This window comes from Leishmania donovani, chromosome 36 (genome assembly GCF_000227135.1).
Source record: "Leishmania donovani BPK282A1 complete genome, chromosome 36".
NCBI classification, from domain to species: domain Eukaryota; phylum Euglenozoa; class Kinetoplastea; order Trypanosomatida; family Trypanosomatidae; genus Leishmania; species Leishmania donovani.
The window spans coordinates 241,481-266,296 of record NC_018263.1 but is presented as its reverse complement, the minus strand read 5'-3'; the positions used below and the strand labels follow the sequence as shown (position 1 = coordinate 266,296).

General features: G+C 50.8%; 1 protein-coding gene across 1 annotated transcript; it reads right to left on the bottom strand.

Annotated features, from left to right (window-relative positions):
* Nucleotides 1–17,337: 17,337 nt before the first annotated feature.
* LDBPK_360800 (hypothetical protein, conserved) lies at nt 17,338–18,966 on the bottom strand (the record flags this gene model as incomplete). Its single annotated transcript, XM_003865148.1, has 1 exon — nt 17,338–18,966. One exon carries the CDS (start codon nt 18,964–18,966, stop codon nt 17,338–17,340), a length of 1,629 nt encoding a protein of 542 aa, XP_003865196.1.
* Nucleotides 18,967–24,816: the final 5,850 nt, after the last annotated feature.

Sequence of the window (24,816 nt, the reverse complement as noted above, 5' to 3'; positions counted from 1 at the left end):
GTTCGCCTGCGTCTCTGCGCAAGAGGAGCAAGGGAGTACAGAGGCCAAAGTGGCTGATAAGCGGATTCGACAGATGAAGCTGATTTGACTCGAACGACGGAGCAAGACGGAAACAAACCGAAAAAAAACACCAAAGCGCCACAGAAGTGGGGAGGAGGAGGAGGGGAGGAAGAGGCCAGCGGACCAGCCACACGAAAACACAGACAGACAGACAGACGCACGCGTATATACGCACTGAGGGAAAGAGGGAAGCAGAGAGGAGGGACGGACATGAAAGACAACACGCACACAGACAGACGGACACTATATAAAAGGAGCTGAACAGGAGAAAAGAGCGAAACAGCAAAAATGAAAAGCAAGAAAGATCAGGACGGAGGTGTGTGTGTGTGTGTGTGTCGGTTGGGGGGAGGGAGAGAGGAAGAGAAAACAGCCGCCGAAAAGGGGGAGCACACGAAAACAAAAGCGGGTGTGTCTCTCTTACCAGATCCTCACCGCTTGTCTGTGCGTTTGTGCCTTGTCTGCACCCCTCCAATGCGAGAACGGAATTCAAAACAGATGAAGACGCAATCAAAAGAAAAAGAAGGGGATGGGCACGCTTTTTTTTATCTTTGCTGCGTTCGGTATAGTGAGCAACTGTGCGTGCGTCGATGAGCGCGTCTACCGCGACGCCAGCGTCTGTACTCCGTTTGTTTCGGTTCGTCCGTTTCTGAATGGCTCCTGAATGGAGGAGAGACAGATGAGTGAGAATCACGCCGCGTCGATGGGTCGGGAGGAGGGGAAAATGGCCTTCACGGGTGGTAAGCACAAAGACGAATCGGCACGCTCGCGCTTAGGGGCAAAGCACGAGCGAGAGGGCAACGAAGAAAGCGAGGGGAGGGCCGGCAATAGAAATACACAAAAAGCGCGATGTCGAAAAGATGCGCGCGCACAGAGAGAGACACGCACGGAGAAAAAAGTATCCCATGAAGTAGGGTGACAACACTAGATAGATTAGCAGTTGATGCTGCTGCCGCTGCTGCTGCTCTAAGATTCAATTGTGTGTTTCGTCTGTTTTGTTAATCGTAGTCGCTGAGATGAGAAAAAGGTGACGAAGCAAGGAGAGATTTGGCGAGGCGCGAAAAGATGAAGAGTCCGCAGGAGAGGGTGGCGGACCACCAACGTGCTTGCGCGCACCCTTTTGTTTGTGCCGGCGTATCCCTGGGTATTTACGCCTTGGTCGAGCACCCGGACGGCAGGCTAGCTGGGTGAGCGCGTCAAGACAGTAAAACGTCGGTACCACGAGTATAGCACCCTCACGCGAGCGCCCAACGAAGAAAGCGATGGCGCAGCAGAGACAGTTGTGGAGAGTCAGCGAAAAAGAGAAAGTTCAGCTACCGGTGCGGCGCGACGTATTTAGTGAAAAGGGATTCACACATGCCGAGGTGTGTTAGGAAGCGTTGGGTAGGTGTAGGGAGGCGCCGCAGCAAGAAAGGCGAAAACCGCAAAACATGCACATGTCGGAAGCACGAGTGTGAGCGCGGAGGGCAAGGAACAAGGATATGTGTTCGCGTCGGTTTGTTTGTGTGGCAGCGCCGCATCGAAGCGAGAAAGGCGTAGGAGAGAACGGAGAAAGATGGAGTGAGTGTGGAGGAGACGAAGAGAGGAGGAAAGGAGGCTCCACGTCACAACGACGAAGGAAGCCGCGGGCAAACTGGAGCGGCGATGGCAGAAACAGGACGAGAGAGACGCATGTGCCCTGAAAAGCTGAGCGAGAAACGGTGCACAGCCGGTGCGCGCACCTCATCACAAGTGCGCCGTTGCACGCCTCCTTTCCCCCACCAGCCGCATAGGAGAAGGAGGAGGGGCGAAAGAGAAGAAAGCTACAGGTAGGAGAAGAGGAGGGTGCGCGGGCTGCTTGGCTATGCGAGGCGACAGCGCCTCACAGCTGCTACCCAAGACAACGCGCTGCGTCCTGCCCTCTCCGTCCCCACAGCAATCTATTTCCCTCGTCCCTTGACCACCATGTAAAAGAGTAGCGCGTCACCGCATCCCCTTTCGGCTGCGCTCATTTTTTTTGTGCGTGGGTGTGTCACGTGATGACGGTTTTGTGTGCGCTGCAGTTCCTTTCCGTTTTTCTTTTCGAGGGAGGGAGGGATGCAGGGAAGGGGGAGGCCTTTTTTTGTGGGGGGTGGGAGTAGGGAGAGAGAGTCTCTCAACAGGAAGATCAACAGCGAGAAAACGAAAACAGTGTAGGGCAGATTTGAGGTACACACTGGCGCACCGGCATCGAGAGAAATGAAGGAGAGAGAAAAACATGAAAGTTTTTTCTTTTTTTTTTGGAGGGGGGGGGGGGGCAAAAAAAGGTGAGAGAAACAGCGTGATGGAGTCCGCCGCTGACACAGGAAGCGAAGGAGAGAGGCATTCACACATGGGGTGGATAGAACGTGCGAGGGGCTCAACGTTGTTCGCTTTTGACCGTTTCAAATAAAACAAGAAATTTTTCATAGATGTACTTTACTTGCTTCATTCTCTTTTTTTTGCTCTTCTTCTTTTGGAGCTTGTCGCTTCGCGCGTTTTCTGTGTGAGTGAGTGTGCGCGATCACAAAGGTGCTTTCCACCTACAGATGGTGTGTGTGTGTGTCTGTCTGTGCGTTGCGCCTTTTTCGTTCTCGCGTGATATTCTGCTTCCTAATCCGTCCATGTGCTTCTCTTGCGATTCGCCTACCACCGCATCTCTGAGTGGAAAGGGGGGGTGGCGCCCCCAACGACAGATATACAAAAACGAAGCATGGAGGCGAAGGAGAAAAACAGAAAAAGAAACGAGACGTTGGAAAACAATACAAACCTCACAGCGAGCACTTCACATACAGGCGCGTCAGAGAAAGAAGAGAGATCACACACACACACACGCACGCCTAAGAGAACAAGAATGGCACAGGAAGGCAAAAAAGATGAAGACATAACTGAAAGCACAGGAAAAAAACAAAACAAAAACGAGTACGGCATAAAACTGTATGAGGAAGTTTAGACAACTGTGTATGGAATTGACGATACCCTCACCGAATAAAAAAAAAGTGCAGAACGACAACGCCAACGCGCAATAGGGCAAGAGAGACATAGGCGCCCTCAGGCGCATACACACGCACACGATAAATAAATAGGGAGCGAAGACGAAAAAAAAAAAAGAAGATGGTGAGCCTGAAGACTGAGTACAAAACAGAAAAAGAAAAAAAGCAAAGAAAATTAGTACAAGGAAAAAAACGTAGAAGACGCGTAACAGGCACGCACATAAACATGCACACAGAGATCGTTCATTTTGTCTTCTACCGCATTAAAATGGCGAGTTGCCTGGTGCTTGTCTCTCTCACGCTCGTTATCTTTTTTTTTTACGCTTTCTTCGTCCTTGCCCAGAAAGCATGCGTTGTGTGTATGTGCCCGATTTTGCGTAGGGAGTGAGTGTGTGGGTGTTTTGTCCACACATCCACATTTTCCTTCATTATTAACACCAGCACATCTCCTCCTCGTGCGCCTTCGCGTGCCCCTCCTTTCTTTCATCATCTCTCTCCTTGTCGTTTACGGTATGGTGCTGCGCACCGCATGCTGCACTCACAGCGCAGCTCGTTCTCTTTTCCATATATTTTTGGTCTCGGGGCGAGGGGTGTCGAGATGTTGCACTTTATGCCGCTTTTGGGTGGTGTTGATGTCGTTCATTACTTTTTTTGTTTTTCTTTCTCTCAGTTGAGAGAGAAAGAAAACAAAACAGAAGAAAAAGATAACAACACAAACCAACGCTGACAATCATAACTATCGGAGGTGTGTTAGAGAGGAGAGGAAAAGAAGGAGAGGTTGTGCGCGCGTGCATTTGCCCTAATGTGTAGGCGCCTCTTTTGGAGGGAGAGGGGAAGTTGTTTTGTCGTCGACTTAATGTAGACTGCTCTTGTTGCCCCCACCCCCTCTCTCCATCGCTGGATGTACGCTCGCGTGAGCCCCGTACACGCGCTGGCGTAGTTGTGTGTGAGTGTGTGTCTGAATCCACAGAAGGCAACAGCAATAAAAAAGAAAAGAGGAAGGACAGCAAATTCTTTCCTCTCCTGTCGCTCCGTCTTTTGCTATCTGTCGATGCGTGTTCTCTCTTGCCGAATAGCTTCCTATGAAGTGGTTGCTAACGAATCCCAACAGACCACGCAGCACACACAAAAAAAACAAGAGAAGTACTTTGCAACTTGTCAGTTGCTGTATGTGTGTGCATGCGGGTGTCATGAATAGAGGACGCATTAGGAAAGCGACAAGGAGCGTGGAGGTGGTGCATGTCGCGCTCCCTCTTCCAACTACCCCCGTGTCTCCGATACCTGCTTCGTTCGCCGACGTAGTTCCTTTCAAGCGGCTAATGTGGCTCCGCCCATCGTCAGACCATTTTTGCTGAAACGCGTTCGCATCCTTGTCTTCCCCACCGCTGCACATGTTTGTGAGGTCGTGTACTTGGTACTACCGACAGCACCTCCCTTCTGCCTTCGGCTCGCCTTTATCCATCCCCTCTTTCTCTCTGTAGCCACTGTGAAAAAAAAAAAAAAAGATTGCCAATGCGTGCCGATCGAGGGAAGTTTTAAAAAGGGCGCGCAATCAAAGCACGAGAGGACATGGTCCACTTTTGCTTCCACGAGACCCCATATCCGGCGGGGGGGGGTGAGCGCACCCTTCCCCTTCCCTCTTCAGCTGCACAGACGCAGGAGGGAAAGACGAGCGTACGCGCAGGGCGGAGTCGAGGCGACGATGACGGAAAACGGGCAAGGGGAAAGGAAGAGAGAGATGCACCAGCACGCACGCAGCCACACACCAAACCCCCAAATACTGCTGAGAAGGGAGACAGACGCTTCAACATCAGTAAGACGAAGAAAGAAGACACACACACATACCTGAGCACCAACGCAGACACGAGGCACACACAACCAAAACCAGCATGCCAAAGGGAGGGGGAAGCAAGAAGAGTGGCGGATCACCACAGACAAGATGAAGACACACACACTCCCCACCCCTCCACACATACACGCAAATACACACCAAGGGAGGAGAGGGAAAAAGGAGAGAGGACATAAAAGAGGCGAGGAGAGACAGGAGCACACAAACGAAAAGAAAGCAATGAAAAAAAAAATGAAGGGGCGACAGTGACGGAAATGTGGTAGCTTGGCGGAAGCAGGAAAGGGGAAAAAAGACGACTATAAACGAAAAGGAAGAGGCGTGTGGAGGGAGAGAGCTAGAGCAGAGGCGGGAAGGAGACATATATAGGGAATGTGTGCGTGGGTACTGCCACAAGAGCATCACCCGTGCCGTTTTATTCCCGTGACAGAGGTTAAGAGTCGGGGGGCGGGGAACGGGGAAACCGTGAGGGACACCCTTTTACACACACACAACTCCAATCTCTGCTCCTATTCCTCCCATCGGTTCCTTGTTATTAAGTGACGTTATTGCGTTCTTCGTTCTCTCCGGCAACCAAAAACGAGGCGAACAGAAACGAAAAAAGACCTTTAAAAAAAGGCTTCGTTTAGCATCGCGGGCAACAGGAAGCAGACTTCACATCTGAGCACAAACACATCGGCACATGCACTCCCGAAGAGAAAGAGAGATCGAGAGAGATGCAGACAGCGGCTGAAGTCACTCGCACACACACACACACACACACACACACATACACACACAACGAGAGGGGGTAAGATACATTGTCGCCCGCCCCATAGCGTAACATTTTCCCTCCACAACTAAAATGGTGAAAAGCAAAAAGTTCAAAAGCATGAGTGTATCGGTTCATTTTTTTTTTTGGTTTAATGCGTTTTCTTTGTGTTGCTGTTTCCCTCACGAAAATACAAGTCGGGGCGAAACAAACTTAGATAAAGGAGCGCACGAACAAAATGAAAGGCCCGCAATGAGAAGCGGTCATGCATCACACAAGAGCAAAGAAGAGCGAAGGACGACGAGTAAAGACACCAAAGAAGGCAATAGAAAAAGAAAACCGTTGGCGGATCTCTCGGGCGCAGAGACAGAGAGAGGCACACACATACAGACACAGACACCGATGAGCACACGCGCGCGCTCGCGCGAGCCCAGACCACGGCGGCGGAAAAGAAAAAGAGGCGTACACTTGTGTACGCTGCAGCTTTCAGGCGCACACAAGGACAAAAAGGGTGGGGGTGGGTGGAAATGAAATGGACAGAGAAGACAAGCGAAAGACACGAAGAAAAAAGGGCGCTCTCTGGCACGCCATCCAACCGAACAACAGACTAGAGAACTCTGGAAAAGAGAAACAACACTAAAAAAGATCTAACAAAGAGGAGACATGGAGAAGATCGCACACACAGCAAAAGACGAAGTGAGTTGAGGATTTAGCAGAGAGACAGCAAGGAGGCTCGAAGAGGGGGGGGGGGGCGGAGAGAAAGCACTCGCTCACACAAAAATAAGACGCGCACGCGCGTGTCTCCACTATATGAACAACAAAGACGAGCTCAGGGTAGAAACACCCCAAAAAAGGGGGACAAAAGAAAAAAAAACATGAGTAATGACGTGGAAGGGGCAAAGGGAACAAGAGAACACGGCAGAGAGGAGGAGGCATCGGGAAGAGGAAGAGAGAGGTGGGGGGGGGGGGAAGGACGTGCGCGCAGGGCCATAATGTTTGATTTTTGTTATGTTCCCTCCTTTGATTGTTCGCCTTCGGCACTTTTCCGCCTCCTCCTCTCCACTGCAGGGAACGGCGATGCGCCGTCGGCACGTCAGACGTAGAACGAAAAATGACGTTCAGCGAGAGGTAGAAGCAGCGACGACGAAGGAGAAAAGACGCGTGAGTAGTTTCACTCTTCAACGCTACTTTCTAGCTCATGAGTCTCTCTCCCCCTTGTGCTCTCTCTCTCTGCCAAGCTGTCTGTTTCCCTTGTACGAGCACCGCAAGATTTTTTTTCCAATTGGTTCCCTTCCCTTCTCTGTCTCTCCCTGTCGTCATCTCACATGTTTTCTTCTTTCATGTAGTCTTTTTGTTTCGTGTTCTTCGTTACCGCTGCTTGCTGTTGCTGTTCCACATGCGCAGAGCAGCGCTGAAAGTGTGGAAGCAGGGCACCATAACGCAAAGAGGCCGAAAAGAAGAGAAAGCGCACATGAAAAGAATACAAATAATAATAAAAAGGAAAACATCAGCATATGTCACGGCTTTTTTTTCCTTCGTCTGTCTGTGTGTGTGCGTCTTACTTATTATTATTATCATCGTTCCTGTGCATTCTACGACCTTTTTGGGGGGTTTTGTTTCTTCTTTTTTTTTTGGGGGGGGGAGGAGGAGTAGGGTGGAGTGGTTTACTCCTTGGGTGCGAGAGTTCTTGGGTTCGCATCGTCGCCTCCCTTCGTCCACTCTCCGCTTCTTTCGTTGTCGTTTTCGTCTGCTGTTTGTGTGTTTTTTTTTTCCTCGGCATGACGCTGTATACCGTGATCGAAGCAACACCGGCGCACAAAACACACACATGCGCACGTGTAGAGAGAGAACGGAGCAGGGGAAAGAAGGGCATGAGACACTTTTGTGAATGCTGCTCCAACGACCACACATGAGAACGGTGAGAGAACCGCACGAAGGCATAAGAAACATGTTCATATGCACTCACGCATGTTTGGGAGATGGACGGAGACATGCCATGAGTGGAAAAAGATAATGAGAGAAGAGAGGCGGCAGTGGGGGCGCTAAACAAGCAAAAGAGGGGATGAAGTGATGCTGTGTGTGTGTGCGCGCGCGCGCGTGAGTGTGCACGCGTGCGTGGGTGCATGGGATGAACACAAGAAGCCGCATGCGCTAATGAACACGCCATAGGGGAGAAAAGCCGAAGACGGATTTCCGCCTGACAGAAAACAAAAACAAAAAATGAAATAAGAAAAACGAAAAGGCAAACACGAGAAGAGAAGAACGCGAACGCCGCGCTGGACAGCCCCCGCGCTCCCTCACGTCCACTCTCTCTCTCCTCTTTAGCTGTTGCTGTTTTCATTTATTCACTTTTTTGGTTTGCCCTTTTCTCTCCGTCATCTATTTGTTCGGTGTGAGGTCGCGTATCAGCCAAAAAAAGCGCATGCACACGGCACGTTCATGTACGTCGTGGATGCCGCGTCAGCCGCTGGGGAAGAGTGGGGAAGGGAGGGGGGGGCCACAAACAGAACGAGAGAGAGAGAAAACCATAAGACACCTACAAGGATGTGTGTATACGTGTGTGCAAGCCAGAAACTAAAAATACTTTTGGGGAGCTTCGAACGTAGACGCACCGCAAACCGTAAGTGAAACAGGGAAGAGGGGAAAAGATATAACGGGAACGCGAGGGGAGCGGAAGGAAGGGAGAGACAAAGGCAAACAGAGAGAAGACAAGAAAGCCGAGCACAACAGAGAGGCGAGAAAGAAAAACGGTCCCGATGAAATATAGAAGAGTCAGATTTTCTTTTTGGTATCTGTGTGTGTGTGTGTGTGTTTTCGCGGCTATTGCAAAGCAGGAGAGGGAGAGAAGAAAGGAAGGGTAGTCGGGGCAAGAGAGCTAGAGGAAGGGCGTTTGGAACGGCACGGGTGGAAAAAAAAAAAACATGAAAACATGAAAATCGAGAGAGGAATGGCGAAGATCGAGAAAGACCGAGGTGGGGAAAAGTAAAATGAAGAAGAGAGGGAGAAAGGGGGAAACGACACACACACACAGTCAAAATGAGCACAAGCACGCCACAGCACAAAACCAAGAGAATGAATTAGGAAAAAGGGAGTCAAAGAAAATAAAACGAAAAAGGAAAAGGGACAAGAGGGATCACAGAGCGAAATAAAAAGGGGGAGTAAAGCAGCAACAACAAAAAAGAACCCAAGAAAAGTGTTTGTCTGCGCAACATGAATCGCACGCACCGCTCACCTCTCCTTGGCAGCTGTCTCAAAATATACCGTACCTGGGAGTTTTCGGTCTTGGTCATCTAAAGGGAGAAAGCCTCGCCGTAGAACAGATGGCGCCGTTCCTTACTTATTCGCCTCGCTTTTTTTTTTGCTCCTTCTTGGTCAGCGTTTTTGGGGTTCGTCCGTTACCATTCCTTCAACTTGTGCTTTGGGTGAAGGGCAGCTCACAAACACGCGCGCACAAGACATGACGGACGAGAACAACAACAAAAAGGCGTCAGATGGCACACTGCCACCGAGCCGGTGAATCGGAGAGACACGCACGAGGGCGAGTGCGGAGGTGACGCCGGAGGAGGAGGCGGAGGAGGAGAAAGAAGTGGGAGCATGACGACGAACAAGTCGTAAGGACGAGGAGGAACGGAAAGCGAGCGTTGTGTATGATGGTGAGGCGGGATGGGGAGGGGGAAGAGGAGGAAGGAAAGGAGCGGAAGAGTATGGCTAACATATGAGGCGGCGAACGAAAGAATCAGTGAAAGACAAAGGTCGAGAGAAGGCGAAACAACAAAAAGTAAGTGAGCGGAAAAAAGAGAGGGAGTCTACGTGAGAGGAGAACAAGCAGTATGGAGGGAGAAGAGAGAGAGAAAGCTATATAGCAAATGCAATACCAAAATGGGAAAACAGAAAGGCAGCGGGACCAATGAAACAACGGCAACGGAGAAAAAAGGAAAGAAAGGGGCTGGGTGGTGGTGGTGCTCTTAAAGCAAAAAAAAAAAGAAAAACGGAAAGAGAGTATGATCAGGAAGAAAAGTAAAAGTTTCGGCTATACAAACAACAAGAGCGAAAAGTGGGGAAAAAACAAAGAGGAAGAGGAGCGAGTATGTGCTGCGACTTGGGAACCCGACGGTAGTGGATGGTGCAAAAAGAAAGAGATGGTCTCGGGCATGAAATCGTGAGAGGTCCATATCCGCAAGCATGATCGAGAGAAGAGTAAATCACGGTCGCGACAGAGGCCGCGTTTGAAAAGCACACAAAAATGGGCAGAGCACGGAAGCACGAAGTAGTAGAACGAATAGCCCATCTCTTTCCTTTTCGTGATGTTCTTCGTCCACATCATTCATCACCCAGCAGAACGAGAACACCAAAATGAAGCCTGCACCACATCATCTCCGCTCCATACCGCGCAAACCTACACGCACGCATGCGCAGACGCAGGCGCAGGCGCGTGTGTTCTCTTATACGCACAGCGCGCCGACCATGTGTCTGCGCGCTGGCGCACGTGTGTTGTGCCTGTGTGCTTCTATTCCTGTATAGTACGGCATCTGCGATTTGTCGCGCAAAAGGGCGACGGAGCGGAGAGCTGCATGAGGGCAAAGGGGAAAAGGATCAAGCGAAAAAAAAAAAGAAAAAGCAGCAAGCCGCATGGGAGAGAAAGCAGAAGAAAAACCATATATGATGCCAAGAAGCGATGAACTGCCAGAGACACGCTACCGCTCCTCTTTTTGTCCTCCCTGCTCGCCGAGGGGGGGGAGAGGGTTTTCGTGTGGGTGTGTAGTGTTTTGTAGTCGTACCGCGCCAAAGGGATGATGGAGGTTGTGCGAGTGGTGGTGTGTGAGGCCAGCGAAAACAAAAACGCTTGTAAAGGAATGAGGTAGTAAATCCGCGCATGGGGTTGTGCAATCCAAAGATCTGCGAGATGCACCCGTCCCCACTGGAACTGCGCAGTCATGCAGCTCCCACCCCGCCCCACCCTCCTCTCTCTGCTCTGCTTCCTTTCCCTCCCTTTTTTCTCCACCTGTGTTCTTTGGAGGAAGAAAGCTAGTCTGCGTATATGAGAGATAGAAACTTGTGAAAGGCACACCTGCACAGTATCGAACGCCGGTTACAGGCGCGTTGAGCAGCGCGAACAAAACACATGAGTGTGCATGTGGGCTTGTATAGTGGGAGCAGACACACGGAGAGTAGTTAGCGCTGAGAGACACGCTAGCAAATCGATAAAAAAAAAAAGAAGACAGCACGATCAACAAGTGTAGGCACACAGAGTCAGAAGAAAGAGTACGCGCCAATAAAAAGCGCGACAACATTGCTCCACGTACAGGGAACACGTCCTTGTCGCAGTGTCTTATTTTGTTATATCTTAATATTCGAATTAAAGGAGTACGCCGACGGAGACGTGGCGGTGCTCATTGTACCGCCCTGTATAAGAAAGCACGTGCAGCACGAAACAAACGCACGGATGGAAGAGCGAACCGATACACAGAGAGACCTCTGCTAGACTAGGGTGGCCGCCTTCACGGCACTGTTTCCTTCTTATTGCTCAATCCAAACCCCCTTTTACCTCGCCGTTTCACCGCTTCGTATATTTTTCATATTCTGGCACTGTTGAAGAACAATGAACAGAAGAGGGGAAAAAAATAGCTGAGAACGAAAGACTTGAGAAACGGGGGAGGGGGTGCATCAGGACGAGTATATGGGAGAGCCGAAACGAGTGGAGAGAGAAGGGAGACACATCTACATATAGGCCAAAAACTGAGAAGACTGAAGAGGGGAAAAAAAAACACAAAGATGCGGCGGATACACACACGAAGGAATACGCGTGTGTAGGTCACCTCCTTTTCAGGACAAGGGCGGCGGTATGATTGCCCACTGTCTTTTCTCATGTCTTGTTGTATAGTTTTGCTTCTCAGGCAAACAGATAATGAAGCGCTTCACATTATCGATGCACTCCGTTACATATTTTATTTCTCCTTTTTTGTTGTTGCGGCACCAGTGATGTCCTTGTCACGTCTTTTAGGACTTCTAGTTCTCGTTTTCGACGGTTACTAGTGCTCCTCTTGAAAACCACTGTGTCTCTCTATGCTCTTGCCTCTGCAGAGTGCACACAAATCGCTTGAGTAGGCAGGTACGATCGCGTGCGCGTTGCACAGCAGTTCATCCTTTGCTCGCAGAAAAAAGGTGTGGAAGCTCAACCTGGGGAGGAGGGGCACAGCGAACAATAGCAACAAGAGAGAGGGTGGCAAAAGACCCTATGGAACGTCAGTCTGTTCGCATCTTCGCTACACTTTTCCGTGATAGTGGCTATTTTAGGATGCAAACCTTTTGGCGCGAAAGCGAACAGAAGAGAGGGAAGGGGTTCGAGAGGGAGGCTGAGCAAGTTAGTGCAAGAAAAGCAACCGTCAAACGAACAAACGTGAACATAACCTTGCACAGAAACGAAAAAGAAAACGAAGAGGAACGAGAAAACGCACAGGTAAGAGTCAACCGGAAAAGGGGAACAAAACAAATACGCAACAGAGTGGAAAAGAAAACATATACATATATAGAGAAGCCCACAGTTTCAGATCAAGCAAAAAGCAACACAAACGAAAAGTAGGCAAAATCGAGGAGAAAAAGAAGAAAAGGCCAAGTACGCGAGCGCGGTAAGCAAACGCGAAGTAGAAGAGCGTCCGCGCAAGCGCACGCGCCACGCCTTTTGTTTTTGCCTTTCGCAAAGAGGCAGAACAAGGTGGAGCAAGGAGCGATTTCGAAGGGGATGGCCATGCAAAAGACATCCATACATACTCAGAAAGAAAGAGACACATCACACAAGCAACTGTACAGCCTCGCGATGATGTCGCCAGCTTTAGAGCTGCGTATCTGTGCGTGTGTGTGCGTGTGTTTGTGCGAACAAAGAAACCGGGATACGAGGTATCCGACTGGTGCGCAGTCTGTTGCGTCTTTTTTGTTACCCCCTCCCCCTCACTTATGACCTCGTCGACCCGTTCCCTTTTGTAGGCTAAGGGCCGCGGATGCGCCTGTGACGATAGTTCATGAGGCGATTGCAATGTGCGATGGACGTTGGGTTCGACGTTGCTTTTCCCCCATCAGAGTGTGCTCGACAACGATGCGTTGCGTGTCCGAGCATGTTTGCTGTGTGTGGGGGGAGAGGGAGGAGGAAGGAGGTGATTCGGCTACGTCTCGGCATTCTTCGCTTTCTTCCGCGTCACGCGTGCGTGCACTTATACTCCTCCTGCCTTCGAAAGTAGACAAGAGAGGGGTAATGGCGCAGAGAGGCGCTCACGCAGACTGTCTGATTGACGTAGCGCGCTGTGAAAAGGCTTTCTCGATGGTCGTGGCGTTTGGTTTGTCTGCGTGTGGCTCTCCACCTGCTCGCATGCGTCGCTGTGTCGCGTCCCCCTCTCGTGGCGCTTGCGTATTCTTTTGAAATGGCGGCGCCCAAGAAGAAAAACAAAAGCGGTGGGGCAACAAGGTGCAGGGGAGCCCAAAGTGGTGGTGGTAGTCGGAGAGCAAAACACAACGCACGATATCAGACAAAGTAAGTAGAAGGGGGAGCGAGGCTGAAGGTCGAAGTGGGGAGGAGAGAGCGGTACGTGAGCACACACACATGTACATACAAACACGCATACAAGAGAAAGGGGTGTGTGTGTGGGGGGGGGGCAGAGAAAAAATGAACAAAAGGCCAGAAAGAAAGGGCAAAACAAGTAAAGGCGCAAACTAAATGCAGGTCCACGAGACGCGGGAAAAGACTCACAGCCAGAGGAAGGAAGACAGAGAGAAACCGAACCATAAAATGCAAAAAAAAAAATACAAACAAACGAACAAAATGGAAAGGATGAAGGGGAGAGGCAGGGCAGCTGAGAAAGGAATAGGCAAGAAAGGCAGACGGTTGACCAACAAAAAAAAAGGTTGTATGGGAACACAACAAGGGGATGGGGCATTCACGGCAGTAAACAAAATCAAAGCATGTAAAAAAACGAAAAAGAAAAAAAAAAGATGCAGAAAAAAAGAAAGGGAGGGGAAAACACAGTTTGAAGCGAAGCAACAGAGGCACGGAGGAAACAAACCAAAACCGAAGATGAGCACTACACATGAACACTCAACAGGAACAGAGATGCAAAACAAACGGGAAGAAATGGAGAAGTGGGGAGGGGGGAGGAGGCGCGCAAGCAGTGTGCTTGGTAGCTCTCTTCTTCACTATTTGTGTGTGTGTGTGTGTGTGTGAGGGTGGGTGGTTATGGCCAGCGCATCGGTTCATCATTCTCCGTTCGAAGGAACGCACATGGCAATGAATGATGACCCTTTGGCGCACACAGCACGTCTATCATTACTTTGCATTGTGAGGGTGTCAAGTTGAACAGCGAGTAAAAAAGAAAGAGGGAAAGTGAGGAACAGAGAAAAAAAAGGTGAAGAGAGAGTGCGGAAAAGACAGGGTTCCACAAGAATCTTTGAGTGTCGTAGAGTACGAGCCACAAAGACAGACAGAGAGACGGGTGGGGTGCGCATTTTGGGGGAGAGAGTGTGTGCGGAGGGGCTGAGGAGCAAGACGCATCATATTCGAGAAACGTGAGAGAGTTAGCTGAACACAAAAAAAAAAACATAAAAAGAAATCATTCAAGAAGAGAGCGCAAAAAGACACGCGAAGAAGAAAAAGGGGGAGAGACAAGGACAAAACTCATAAACGCACACACGCGAAAAAAAAAAAGAAGAATCGAATCAGGGCACTCACAATAAAGTGAAGCCCTCACATGGCCGCTCACACAGACAGACAGACAGACAGTCAGTCAGACGACAGAAAACGCACACGCAAAAAAAAAAAAACTGCGCAAAAAAAAAGATACGACCCGTTGAAGAAGGTGACAGAAAACAGAGATACGGGAAAGTAGGTCGAAACCACACAGACGAAGACGGCTGTTGGAAACCGCAAGCGGAGAAATACCATACAAAAGAAAAGGGTAAAAAGACACGCAGACATGACAGACAAACACAGAAACACAGGCACGCCAAATAAAAAAAAAAAGGGCAGCAAGAAAGCGAAAGAGGGACAGAAAAGGAGAGAGGGAGTGTGCACAAACAGGAAGAAAACGAGAGAGACAACTAAAAAGAGGCGCGTATGGAAACAAAACGCGCAAAGATAACAGAACAAAACGGGGAAGGGTACCTTTTAAACTTGAAAGACTATACAGCAAAGAAAAGCGAAGCAAAGGAGAGCCAAACAGGAAAGGAGGCCAGACGAAAAGTGTGGGGAAAGGAAGCAGAATAGCTGTACATATAGGTGATGACGGTCACACACACAGACACGCACACACACACACACGCTGAGACACAGAGACATAGCATAAACCTCCGGAAGTACACAACGAAGCAAGCAGCGAGTAACACGCGTGGACGGACAATCGGAAAGCACACGAGGTGTGAAAAGAGGACAGCAACGGAGAGAGCAAAAAAAAAGATCACCAGGCTGCTCAATACGCTTCTGTCCACCCACACACACACGCTCATATAAATACAGATAAGCAATGGTCCTCGATAAAATTTGCTCGAGCTCTTTCCATTTTTTTTTTTCGATTTTTCCATCCTCGTGTTTCTCTTTGTTGTGCCTCCCATGGAATGTGCCTAGAATCCTGTACGCAGAGAGGGTGGGTGTGTGACAAAGGATTCATGCGTGCGTGAGCGCGTATGTATACGCGTGTGAACTGTCGCGAGGACAGGCACAAGTAGAACAGCATACAAGGAAAAAAGCCGAGTAAAAAATCCCCCGATGCTATTTCGCTGATGTGCTGGTGAGCGTGTGCGCCTACCTAGCCAATCCCTGACCATTTTCATTCAGCCCACGCAGTAGCCCTTTGCACTTTCTTGCCGCGAGAGTAAAAATGGGGAGGCGAAAGGAGAGCGACGGGCCTCGAGACAAGAATAAGGAGACGAGGAAACCCGCTTATCTCACAGATGAGAAAACAAAATACAAAGTCTTGCCTTTTCTAATTGAGCAAAGGCACGCGTATGGCGAGAGCTTTCATTGCACGCATTCCGTGTGTGCTTGTGTGTGTGTGTTTGTCTGGTGTGCGCATCGTGTTCTATGGGTTCTTTTTTCTTTTTTTGCTTCGCTCCTCGCCCGTTTTCTCTTCGAATACGTTTTCTTCCTTTTCATTGCCTTTTTCCCCTTTGCTCTTCATGGGTGAGTGGCGCGGTGTGTGTTTTCTTCGTCCAGAAGCAGAAGTGGAGAAAAGGGCACGTCTAAAACGAAAACCCTCCCCCAGAAAAGAAGAAAAAGGCAGCGTAAAGGGGAACAAGAGCGCTACACGCTGTATTACGTTAATGCCAATCTCTACGCAAGCCGTCTCAAAAAAAAAAAGGAGCCCCAGCTAGTCTGCGAACACATCACGCGCCCTGCGGTCGTCGTCTTTTTCCTGCTCGCGGTCACGCGTTTGGCGCACACGTGATGATGGGGGATGTGTGCCGCCTTTCGTGGGTGTGCCTGTTGCGCTTTGTCTTTCGGGCGGTGCGCCGACGGAGGGGGGAGGGCGGGGCACCGAAACGATGTGTTTTGGGTCACCGGCCGCCTAGAGAGAAACCAAACGATCCGAAAGGAGCCCAAACGTCGAACGGAAGGTTGCTCCTTTCCATACACCCATCAGTGCGCATGCCCACACACACGCACACACGCAGACACGCACATACACGGCATCCAAGAGCAAGTTCACACCGGACAACGACACGCCGCGACGGCGGCGCTGACGTCAACGCCATCTGAGAGTCGACACACGCAACGAAGAGACAACAAGAAACACACAGAAGAGAGAGCGAGAGTGAACGGCGAGCGCAGAAAGTAGCCGCACGCGGGAAAACAGAGAGGGGTGGCGAGGGGCTTTAAACGGCGGTTGGGAGGGGGAGCGAGAAACGCAAAACGACACAAACACAGCGCCACGCGCGCAGCCAATGCGCCATCCACGGCGTTTCTTCCTTCCGTTTTTCTTCTTTGTAGTTCGTCTTCGTCCGTCGAGCAGGGAAAGAGAGAAAGAGGGGACAACGGAATAAAGATCTAACGGAGAGACAGCATGAAAAAGATGATCGGAAAAAAAAGAAACGAGAGAGCACAGTAATCCAAAAAGAAGCGAACATTTAAACAGGAAGAGAGAGACACGGTCAATGTAAAGTAAGCAAGAGGCGCAGGGAAACCGGCAAAGATTGAGCATGTACACACACGCATAGCCAGCTCCAAGCCACAAGCAGCAATCACGCACCGTCCCCCTCCACAGATTCCGCGCAAACAGCATGCAGAAAAAAAAAAGAGGGGGCAGCGTTGAGACATGATGACGAGGATGGCCGAAGCGAGACGATACGAGAGAGGCAAGACAGAAGGCAGAAGAAAAAAGGGACCACGCTTACAAAAAAAAAAACGTCGCATGCCAAAGTGAAAAAAAAAAGGGAAAGCGCTGTGTGCAACAGCAAAAATAGAACACCGTCACGGCGACATGAGCCACATGACGAAGTGGGGTTAGTGGCTCTGGAATCCAAGAAGAGCGCAGCAACCGAACGGCATCCAGGCACGAATTGCACACGCACACAGTTCATCTGCGTTTGGGGGTAACGCGTTTGTCTGTGTGGCGTGTTGTACTCTCGTCAGAGGACGGCGGTTAGAGCCGGTAGACCTTCTCCATCTGGTTCTTTCCTTTTGAGTCGCTTCTTTTTCATCTCTTGCCATCAGGCGCCTACTCGATCGCCACCCCTGCATCTTTCTCGTCGGACTTCATGATTCCCTCGCCGGCCACCCCTTCCATCGCCTTTGCAGCCGCCTGCGCGGCAGCTTCGGCTGCCTCGGCATCCTTGCGCTCCTTGAGCTCTTGTTCAGTCGGTAGCACGTGAAGGAACCTGCAGGACTCGCCGAGGCGGCACATGTCCTTCAGACGAAAGTGTGCGCAGTGCTGCATACGTTTTCGGGTCGGCACGGTGTTCATCTCCTGCTCGTATTGCTTCTGATACGCCTTGGCTCCCTCCGTTATGAGTAGGTTGCCACCGGGGTAGTCTCTCCACGTGTCAAAGCTGTTCTGATTGAAGACGCGTACCGTCATGTCAGCAGGCAGGCGCGGCACATCGGCCATGGCCTCGATGTTGTTGATGTGCGTCGCGTTTGCGCTGTTCTCCCGCACCGCCTCCAGGTCGGAGACGGAGCAGTGGATGTCCTCGCACTCTTCCCCTTTCTCGCACTCGGCACCCTCCAGAATCGGCGCGCACAGCTTGAACTTCATCTTAAAGTTATCGCCGTGGTCGTTGAACATGTTCACGTATTCGGCGCTGCCCTTCGTCACGTAGACAGACCCCGACGGCACTTTGTAGTAGCGAGTCAACGTCGGGTCGTAGCAGTGCACAAAAAAGCCTGCGGAGTATGCCTTCTTACCTTCCTTCTTCACCTCCTTTGCCTCCACTTGTGGCCACGTGTACTCGAGACCGGCGATGTGCACCTTATCGCACCCGCTGCCGTGCATGCACCCCTTGGGGCAGAGGAAGCTAAGGCATAGCACCAGTTTCGTCGTCTTGGGATCAAACTTTGGCGCCAGCGAAGAGTCATTCTTCTCCTTTGGCCTCTCGTTCTTACTCGTCTTTTCCGACTTGCTGTCCTCAATGACGCTAGGGACGTTGCTCGCCGAAGCGCCGTTGCTGTGCGACTGCTGATGAAGCTGAGGGCGAATGTCAGCCATGGTGCTGTAAATGCGGTTCAGCTTGATGCTGATGATCTTCTTTGTTTCTGGGTGGATTAGATGCACGGTCGGCGTCTTTTCCGGCACGGCATTGTTGCTGCTATAGTGGTGCTGCTGGTTGTAGAAGTAGTTGTTGTGCACTTGTCGATGGAACTGGCCACCATATCCGCTGTGCATGCCGCCGCGTCCACGTCCGCCATGGTAACGCGGATGGCCACCGGCGTGACCGCCCATGTACTGGTTGGTGCTGTTACTGTTGCCCTGCTGGTTGTAGCGCATAGGCGGCGGTGGCGGCTGAGTCTGCGGGGCCATCACCGAAGGGAAGAACTGCTGGTTCAGCGGAGACTGGTGCTGCTGCGTGTATCCGTACGGGAACATCTGCTGCTGAGGCATGTATTGCTGTGACGGTATGAAGTCCATTGCTCCCTTCCCGGCGTTTGGGCCTGCGGTGCTGGGGTACGCCAGGTAGGGCTGCTGCTGATATCCATACTGAGAGGGAAACATCTGCTGCGGCGGCATCTGATGGTGTTGCTGCTGCAGATGATGCTGCGGCATCTGGTGCTGCTGACGCTGTTGCGGGGGTTGGTTGTTGCGGTACACCATCTGCTGGTTACCACTGTTGGCGATATCCATCGGGAACATTTTCGTTTTCGTCGTGGGAGTCCGTTGAAGTTGTTTTGTACTTTGTGTATCTGGTCAAACACCACAGTTACCGTGGTGCTGCGCAGACGTGCCCGCCTGTGTTTTTTTTTTCGTTTGACGCTGGTCCTTTTGAGTATCGTTGATGAGGAGCGACTTGACGGGGCGCGTGCGGAGGGCAGGGGCAAGGTCGCGATCTCTCTTGTCACACAGCGAATCCACAGACACGCACACAGACAGTGCTGCACGTGTGCCGAATGCCGGCCAACCGGCAAAAATACGCCGAGATCAGCACCGCGAAATCAGCGTGAGAGGTAAAGGAATGGGGGAAGAGGGAAGTGAGACAAAAGGAAAGATCAGGATACAAACAAAAAAGAAAACGTCGAGAGGAAGCAAAGAAAAAAGAGGCGTGTTTCTGTGAGTAAGGGAGGTAGGAGGGCAGACGCACACGCACAAGAAAAGAGAAACGGGCGAGCGAATACCCAACGAAACAGATTATGATGTAAGAGAGAGGGAGGGGGGCAGGGAAGGAGAGATGGCAAAGTCGAACTGAAAAGGGACAAAAAACGAGAAAAGGGGGGGGGGCAGAGAAAGGCGAGGGGAAGGGGAGAGAACGACAACAGTGAGGGTAAGATACAACGAGAGAGAAGGAAAAACGGAGACGCCTCGAATGAAAGAGAGGCCGAAAAAAGGCCTTGGCTAATGGGGACAATGACGATGAAAGATGTAGAGACCAGGATAGGGAGGCAGGGAGGGACTTCGGCGGTGTAGTCACAGTGTGTACTAACCTACAACCAGCGATATGGAATTCCTCTCTTTTTCTACTCGGCGAGGCAGCGGCACCGTGAAGACTCTTTTTGTGTGTTTCTTTTTCTTTTGTTTGCCCTCTTTGTTATGTGTGTGTGTGCGCGCGCGTGTGCGTGCCTTTGCCCCTCTCTTTGCACAAAGGACAACACACAAAAACGCAAGTACAAAACAAAAACACGATGTAGACAGCTGCAGACCGATATAGCGGAGAAGAGCGTTGGGGCGGGAGAACACCAACCAGGCACGAACAAAACAGAGCCACGACGACTCAAGCCAACGCGCAACACAAAACCAAAGAAAACAACAACAAAAAAAAAGGAAGAGAGAAAAGGAAAAAAACACCTCAACAGAAGAATTGCAGACGAAAGAGAGGAAAATGAAAAGTGGCGAGCAGCGTGATAGCGCCGTGGGCAACACTGGGTGTGTGCGAGCCTCGCCAACAAAGCGAAACAAACAAGATAGAAGAAAAAAAAAACAGATGAACAGAAATGCACACAGAGAAAGAAGAAGGCGAAGGGAACGGGATTCGGTTCCGCCAGCGAGTCAACAAGAGCGATATAAGAAGAAAGAAAGAATGCGCTGAATGCGGGAATGGACAACCAACAAACGAATCAGACCGGTGCTGCAGTATGGGGCGGGGTGGCAGGGAAGAGAGAAAGAGAGGGGGTCCGTGATATATTCAAAGGCGCCAAAATACGTGGATGGAGGACAAACACACAAAGGCAGGAGAGAAAAAAGGGGAGAGTGGGGATAGAGACAGGCAAACAGTGTGATGGGTGAAAAGGCGAAGAACAACAATCAGTCGAGTGAAGGAGAAGCGATTGCTCAGTGTACACGTCGAAGGATGTTGACGAGTTTGTGAGGGCGTACACACACACTTAGTAAAGGGATGCGCACACCTCGCCGGATCCAATGGGGCCCGAAAAGCCGCACAGAAACCTCCAAACGCAGGCGCTGAGAGAGAGAGTGATCAATAAGCAAACGCTCTCAATGGAGCCACACGGTAGCGAAACTGAAAAAAAAAAGAGAGGGAAGGAGGGAGGGAAGAAGGGGGGGCCGGGGCCGCAACCGACGATGAGCAAGCAGAGCGCCGATCCGCGCCGAAAAACAAACGCAAACGATGAAGAACAAGAAGAAAAAAATCGAAATGAGGAAAAGATATATATATATAATGTCACCGTCTTACCATATGAGAGAAGAAATGGTTAGTGTCTACTTTTGATATGCGCAGGACGCGTGTGTTTCGGTTTGTGGCTTTTTCTTCCGTCCTCTTCGGTTCTCCTCACGCCTTCGGGCTCTCTTTCGTTTGTCTACGAAGAACGTACGCGTCGGTATGCGAGTGTGGTAAGGGGAGGGGGAGAGTAGTTTTTAGGGGATTTTTTCTACGTGTAAGAAGGAGAGAGCGCGAAACAAAAACAACGAGACCGAGTCTGAGGAAGATGCGTTGTTTGCTTCCTTGGTCTCTGTCACGGGACAGGTGATAATAGCGGAGCTGTGTAACGAGCGCTATCCTGTACACGTATCGTGACGAAGGCGTCTCCTCCCTCTTGTGGTCGGTTCCGTTCTTCTGCGCTGCTTTGGCCAATAACGAGCTGCGTTGCGGCCGCAGAAAAGGAGAGACGAAGCGGAAAGGAAAAGAATACCAGCGAGGAAACAAACACGGAAACCAAAAAAAAAGTGCGAGCACGGCGCCGCGTCCTTTAGTTTCCTTCTCCTCTTCGGGTATGAGCGAAAAAAAAAAAGCACAGCAACTCGTCAACTCCGGTGTACCTTCTTTGCTTTCCCTCCGTGCTTCTCGGTCTTGCTTTCAAACCGTGACGGCACTTTACAATGGTCCCAACACTACCACACTCACACACGCATGCACGCGCGGGGGAAGTATCGGGGCGAAGAGAAGTTTAGCGGCGGCGGACAGGGAGGTTGGAGTGCGACGAGACACGGAGCTAGACAGAGTGCGTATGGGTGTATCTGTGTCGGATGCGGTGGGAAGGTAAGGGGCAAATCAGAAAACAAACGGCAAGGGCAACGGCACGGGAACGAGGGGAGAGAAGACGCAGTGAAGCTGAAGCGACGAAAAGGAGAAAAGCGGGAATAGAGACTCAGCAGGGTGAAAGAGAGAGAGTCAGGGAGAGAGGGAGAGGTGCAACTCGACCTACGTAAAAGCAAACAAACGGAGAGAGATATAAAAAAGCGACGAAAGAGGACTAAGAACCAGAGTAGACACGCTACAGGCGAGAAAGGGTTGTATTTCCGAAGTAAAGGGGGAGAGGCAAGAAAAGAGAGAAGAATGCAGAAAAACGGCGAGGCTTTTCAAAATGCGCTTGACATCAACGTTTTGATTGATTTTCTTCCTATTCTCTCCTCGTGTTCTGTGTATACCGTGAGGGAGTCGGAAAAGAGAGAAAAGCAAGGGAACTTCGCAAATGAGAAACGCAGAGAAGGAAAATCGTGGCGGTGGTGTGTGAAAAAGCGCAGCACAGAGGAAGGGAGGGAGGGGGTAAGATTGTGAGAAGGAGCCGGATGAACGACGAGGACGTCAGATCGACACTAACGAACAAGAAGATCGAAATACGAAAGGGAACGAGAAAGCACAGAAAAAAATGGAAAGAGAAGGGCCAAGCACAACAACCACAAAAGGAAGACGGGGAGGGAAGGGACAGGGGTGGCGTGGGCTGGCCAAAGAGAAAACGAAACAGCACACACACACACACAAGCGCACGCACACAGAAAGGAAAGCTCCAAAAGAGAGAGGAAAGAAAACAAGAGCAACCAAAGAAAAGAAAAAAACAATCAAACAATAAAAAGAAAAGGTAAAAAAAAAGAAAACAGAACAATAAAGGAAACGAAACGAGTGAAGCTAAAAGATGAAGCGCGAGGGAACAGAGGGAAGAGAGGAGAGGGGAGGGGACAAACAAGAAAAGGGCGGTGGGGAAGAACACAAAGAACACTGCTGATATGCTACTCTTCTTCGAGTCCTGTCGACGATGCTGATAATGATGAGAGAAATAGAGTGCGAGTGGCACACGCACACAAACCCAAAGAGGGAGGGAGAGAGGGAGGGAGGGGGGATGTATGTATGTGCAATTTGAGCGGCCAGATGAGGGAGGAGAAGGGAGAGAGAAAATCGTGGTCGTGGTAAAGTCCGACTGAGACAGACAGACAACGAAAGAGCCAAAAACCGTGCGCTGTGCTGGAAGATTAGATTGTAGTCCTAGACCGGAGGGAGTGTCGAGCACAGAGAGACAGAGATGAACTTTTACAACTGGAGAAAAAGCGGAGGTGAGACAGGGTGGCGCCAGAACGCTTCGGTTCTTTTCGAGTTGTGTGTGTGTGTGTGTGTGTGTTCAGGTGTGGTAAAGGGAATTTGACGAGGTGCAGATAGGGAAGGGTAAGGAGAGAGGTGGGGTGCGTACAGCGCCGCAGATTCGGATGCACGATAGGTGTGAGACGAAAGCGTAAGGAATGACCAGCAGACAAGCAGAGAGGTGGAGTAAAAGAGCATCAGAGATGGATTTTTTTCTAAAGAACAGCATGCCGCACACACGTACGTGAGAGTTGGGCGTAGGGGTGCGAGGGATGAAATTCCGCCATCTCGAATTTGAAAGACGAATAGAAGAGAACGCTGCTTTAATGGTCTCCTCAATATCACATCACACATTCCCTCTGCTTGCCGCTCTTCCGCATAACGCAGTGAACGAACAAAGCAGTCGAGCATCAAACAGAGATGCGCCGCTGCAGTCCCTTCACCGTAAAGGGATTACCTCTATCGCCGACAGAAGCGAGGCGCGGGCAGTGGAGAGAGACGCAGAACGCAAGAAGCGAGGCACACGGCGGCACTAGAGTGGTCGATTAACATCACCCCAGGCCCCCCATCGCCCCCATCGTTACCAGCTGCCTTTCTTCTCTGTGCCGACTGCCCCGTTCAACGTTTTCGCCATTTTCTCTTTTTTTCTAGCTTGTTGTAACGTGATCTTCGTCATGGCTTCAGCCACGTAACCAATAAAGCGGAGGGATGGAAAGACAGAAGGGGAGGGATGGGCACGCTAAACAGACACGCAGAGAGAGAGACGGTCAAATGCAGGCACAAACACACACACACGCTCAAAACAATACGCAGATGTCGTTCACGCAATCGTACAGTCGAAGTAGTAGTAATAGTACACGCCATTCAATTCATACGACCTCTCTGCCGCAGTAGCACTTGCTCGTTCCTCCTCACGCATTTTCGTAGAAATACAACCACACACACACACATGAGCGTATACATGTAGATATACATATAAATATCCCTTCTCTACGCTTCCAGAACAGCCGTTCTCGGTTCACTCCTACCTTTCGCCCCCTTTTTGCTTTATCGAAACGGCCCACGAGTGAGCGCCTCCTTACTTGTGTGCACGCCGGTGTACGCATATAATGTCGTTCCTTTCCTTCTTTTCCACTGTTTTTTTTTTTTCGGTTGGCGTCATTTCCCTGCTCTGTCTCCTCCAACTACGGCGCTGCTCTACAACGTGCAACGCTCCACCAGCTCTCGCGTCACGTAAAGCAGTCCCACAGAGACGTGGGTAGATACTTTTTTGTCACAATCTGTCTGCCAACGTCCGCTACTCGTCTGCTCAGCTGAGCACCTGACTCAACACCAAAGAATGAAGAGCACCACAACACTTTCGTAGTCAAGGGAATTTTCTAACGCGACCAAGTCAGAAAACGTATACGCATCCAACCGCAGCGCACCCACCTCCTGTGGCGCCGCGACTACATCCGGGTCCTCGAGGGCGCAGCGTCCAGCCGCCGGATCGGGGCCACGCGTCTAGGCAGGCTCCTCCTGTCCTTCCTCGTCCCTTCCTTCGCACACGTGCTGCGCCCTCTCAGTCGCTTCCAGCCGCGGCATCCCACAAGGTGGTGTGGGCACCCTTCACACCGCAGTCGGGAGGGCTCGACGGCGCCATTCGCGGCGCTCTCGTCGTGCCTCATCGCACCCGCCCGGCCGCATGGGGGAGAGGCCGCACACTTCGCACGCATCCACTGTGTGCATTGGGAGGGAGGGGG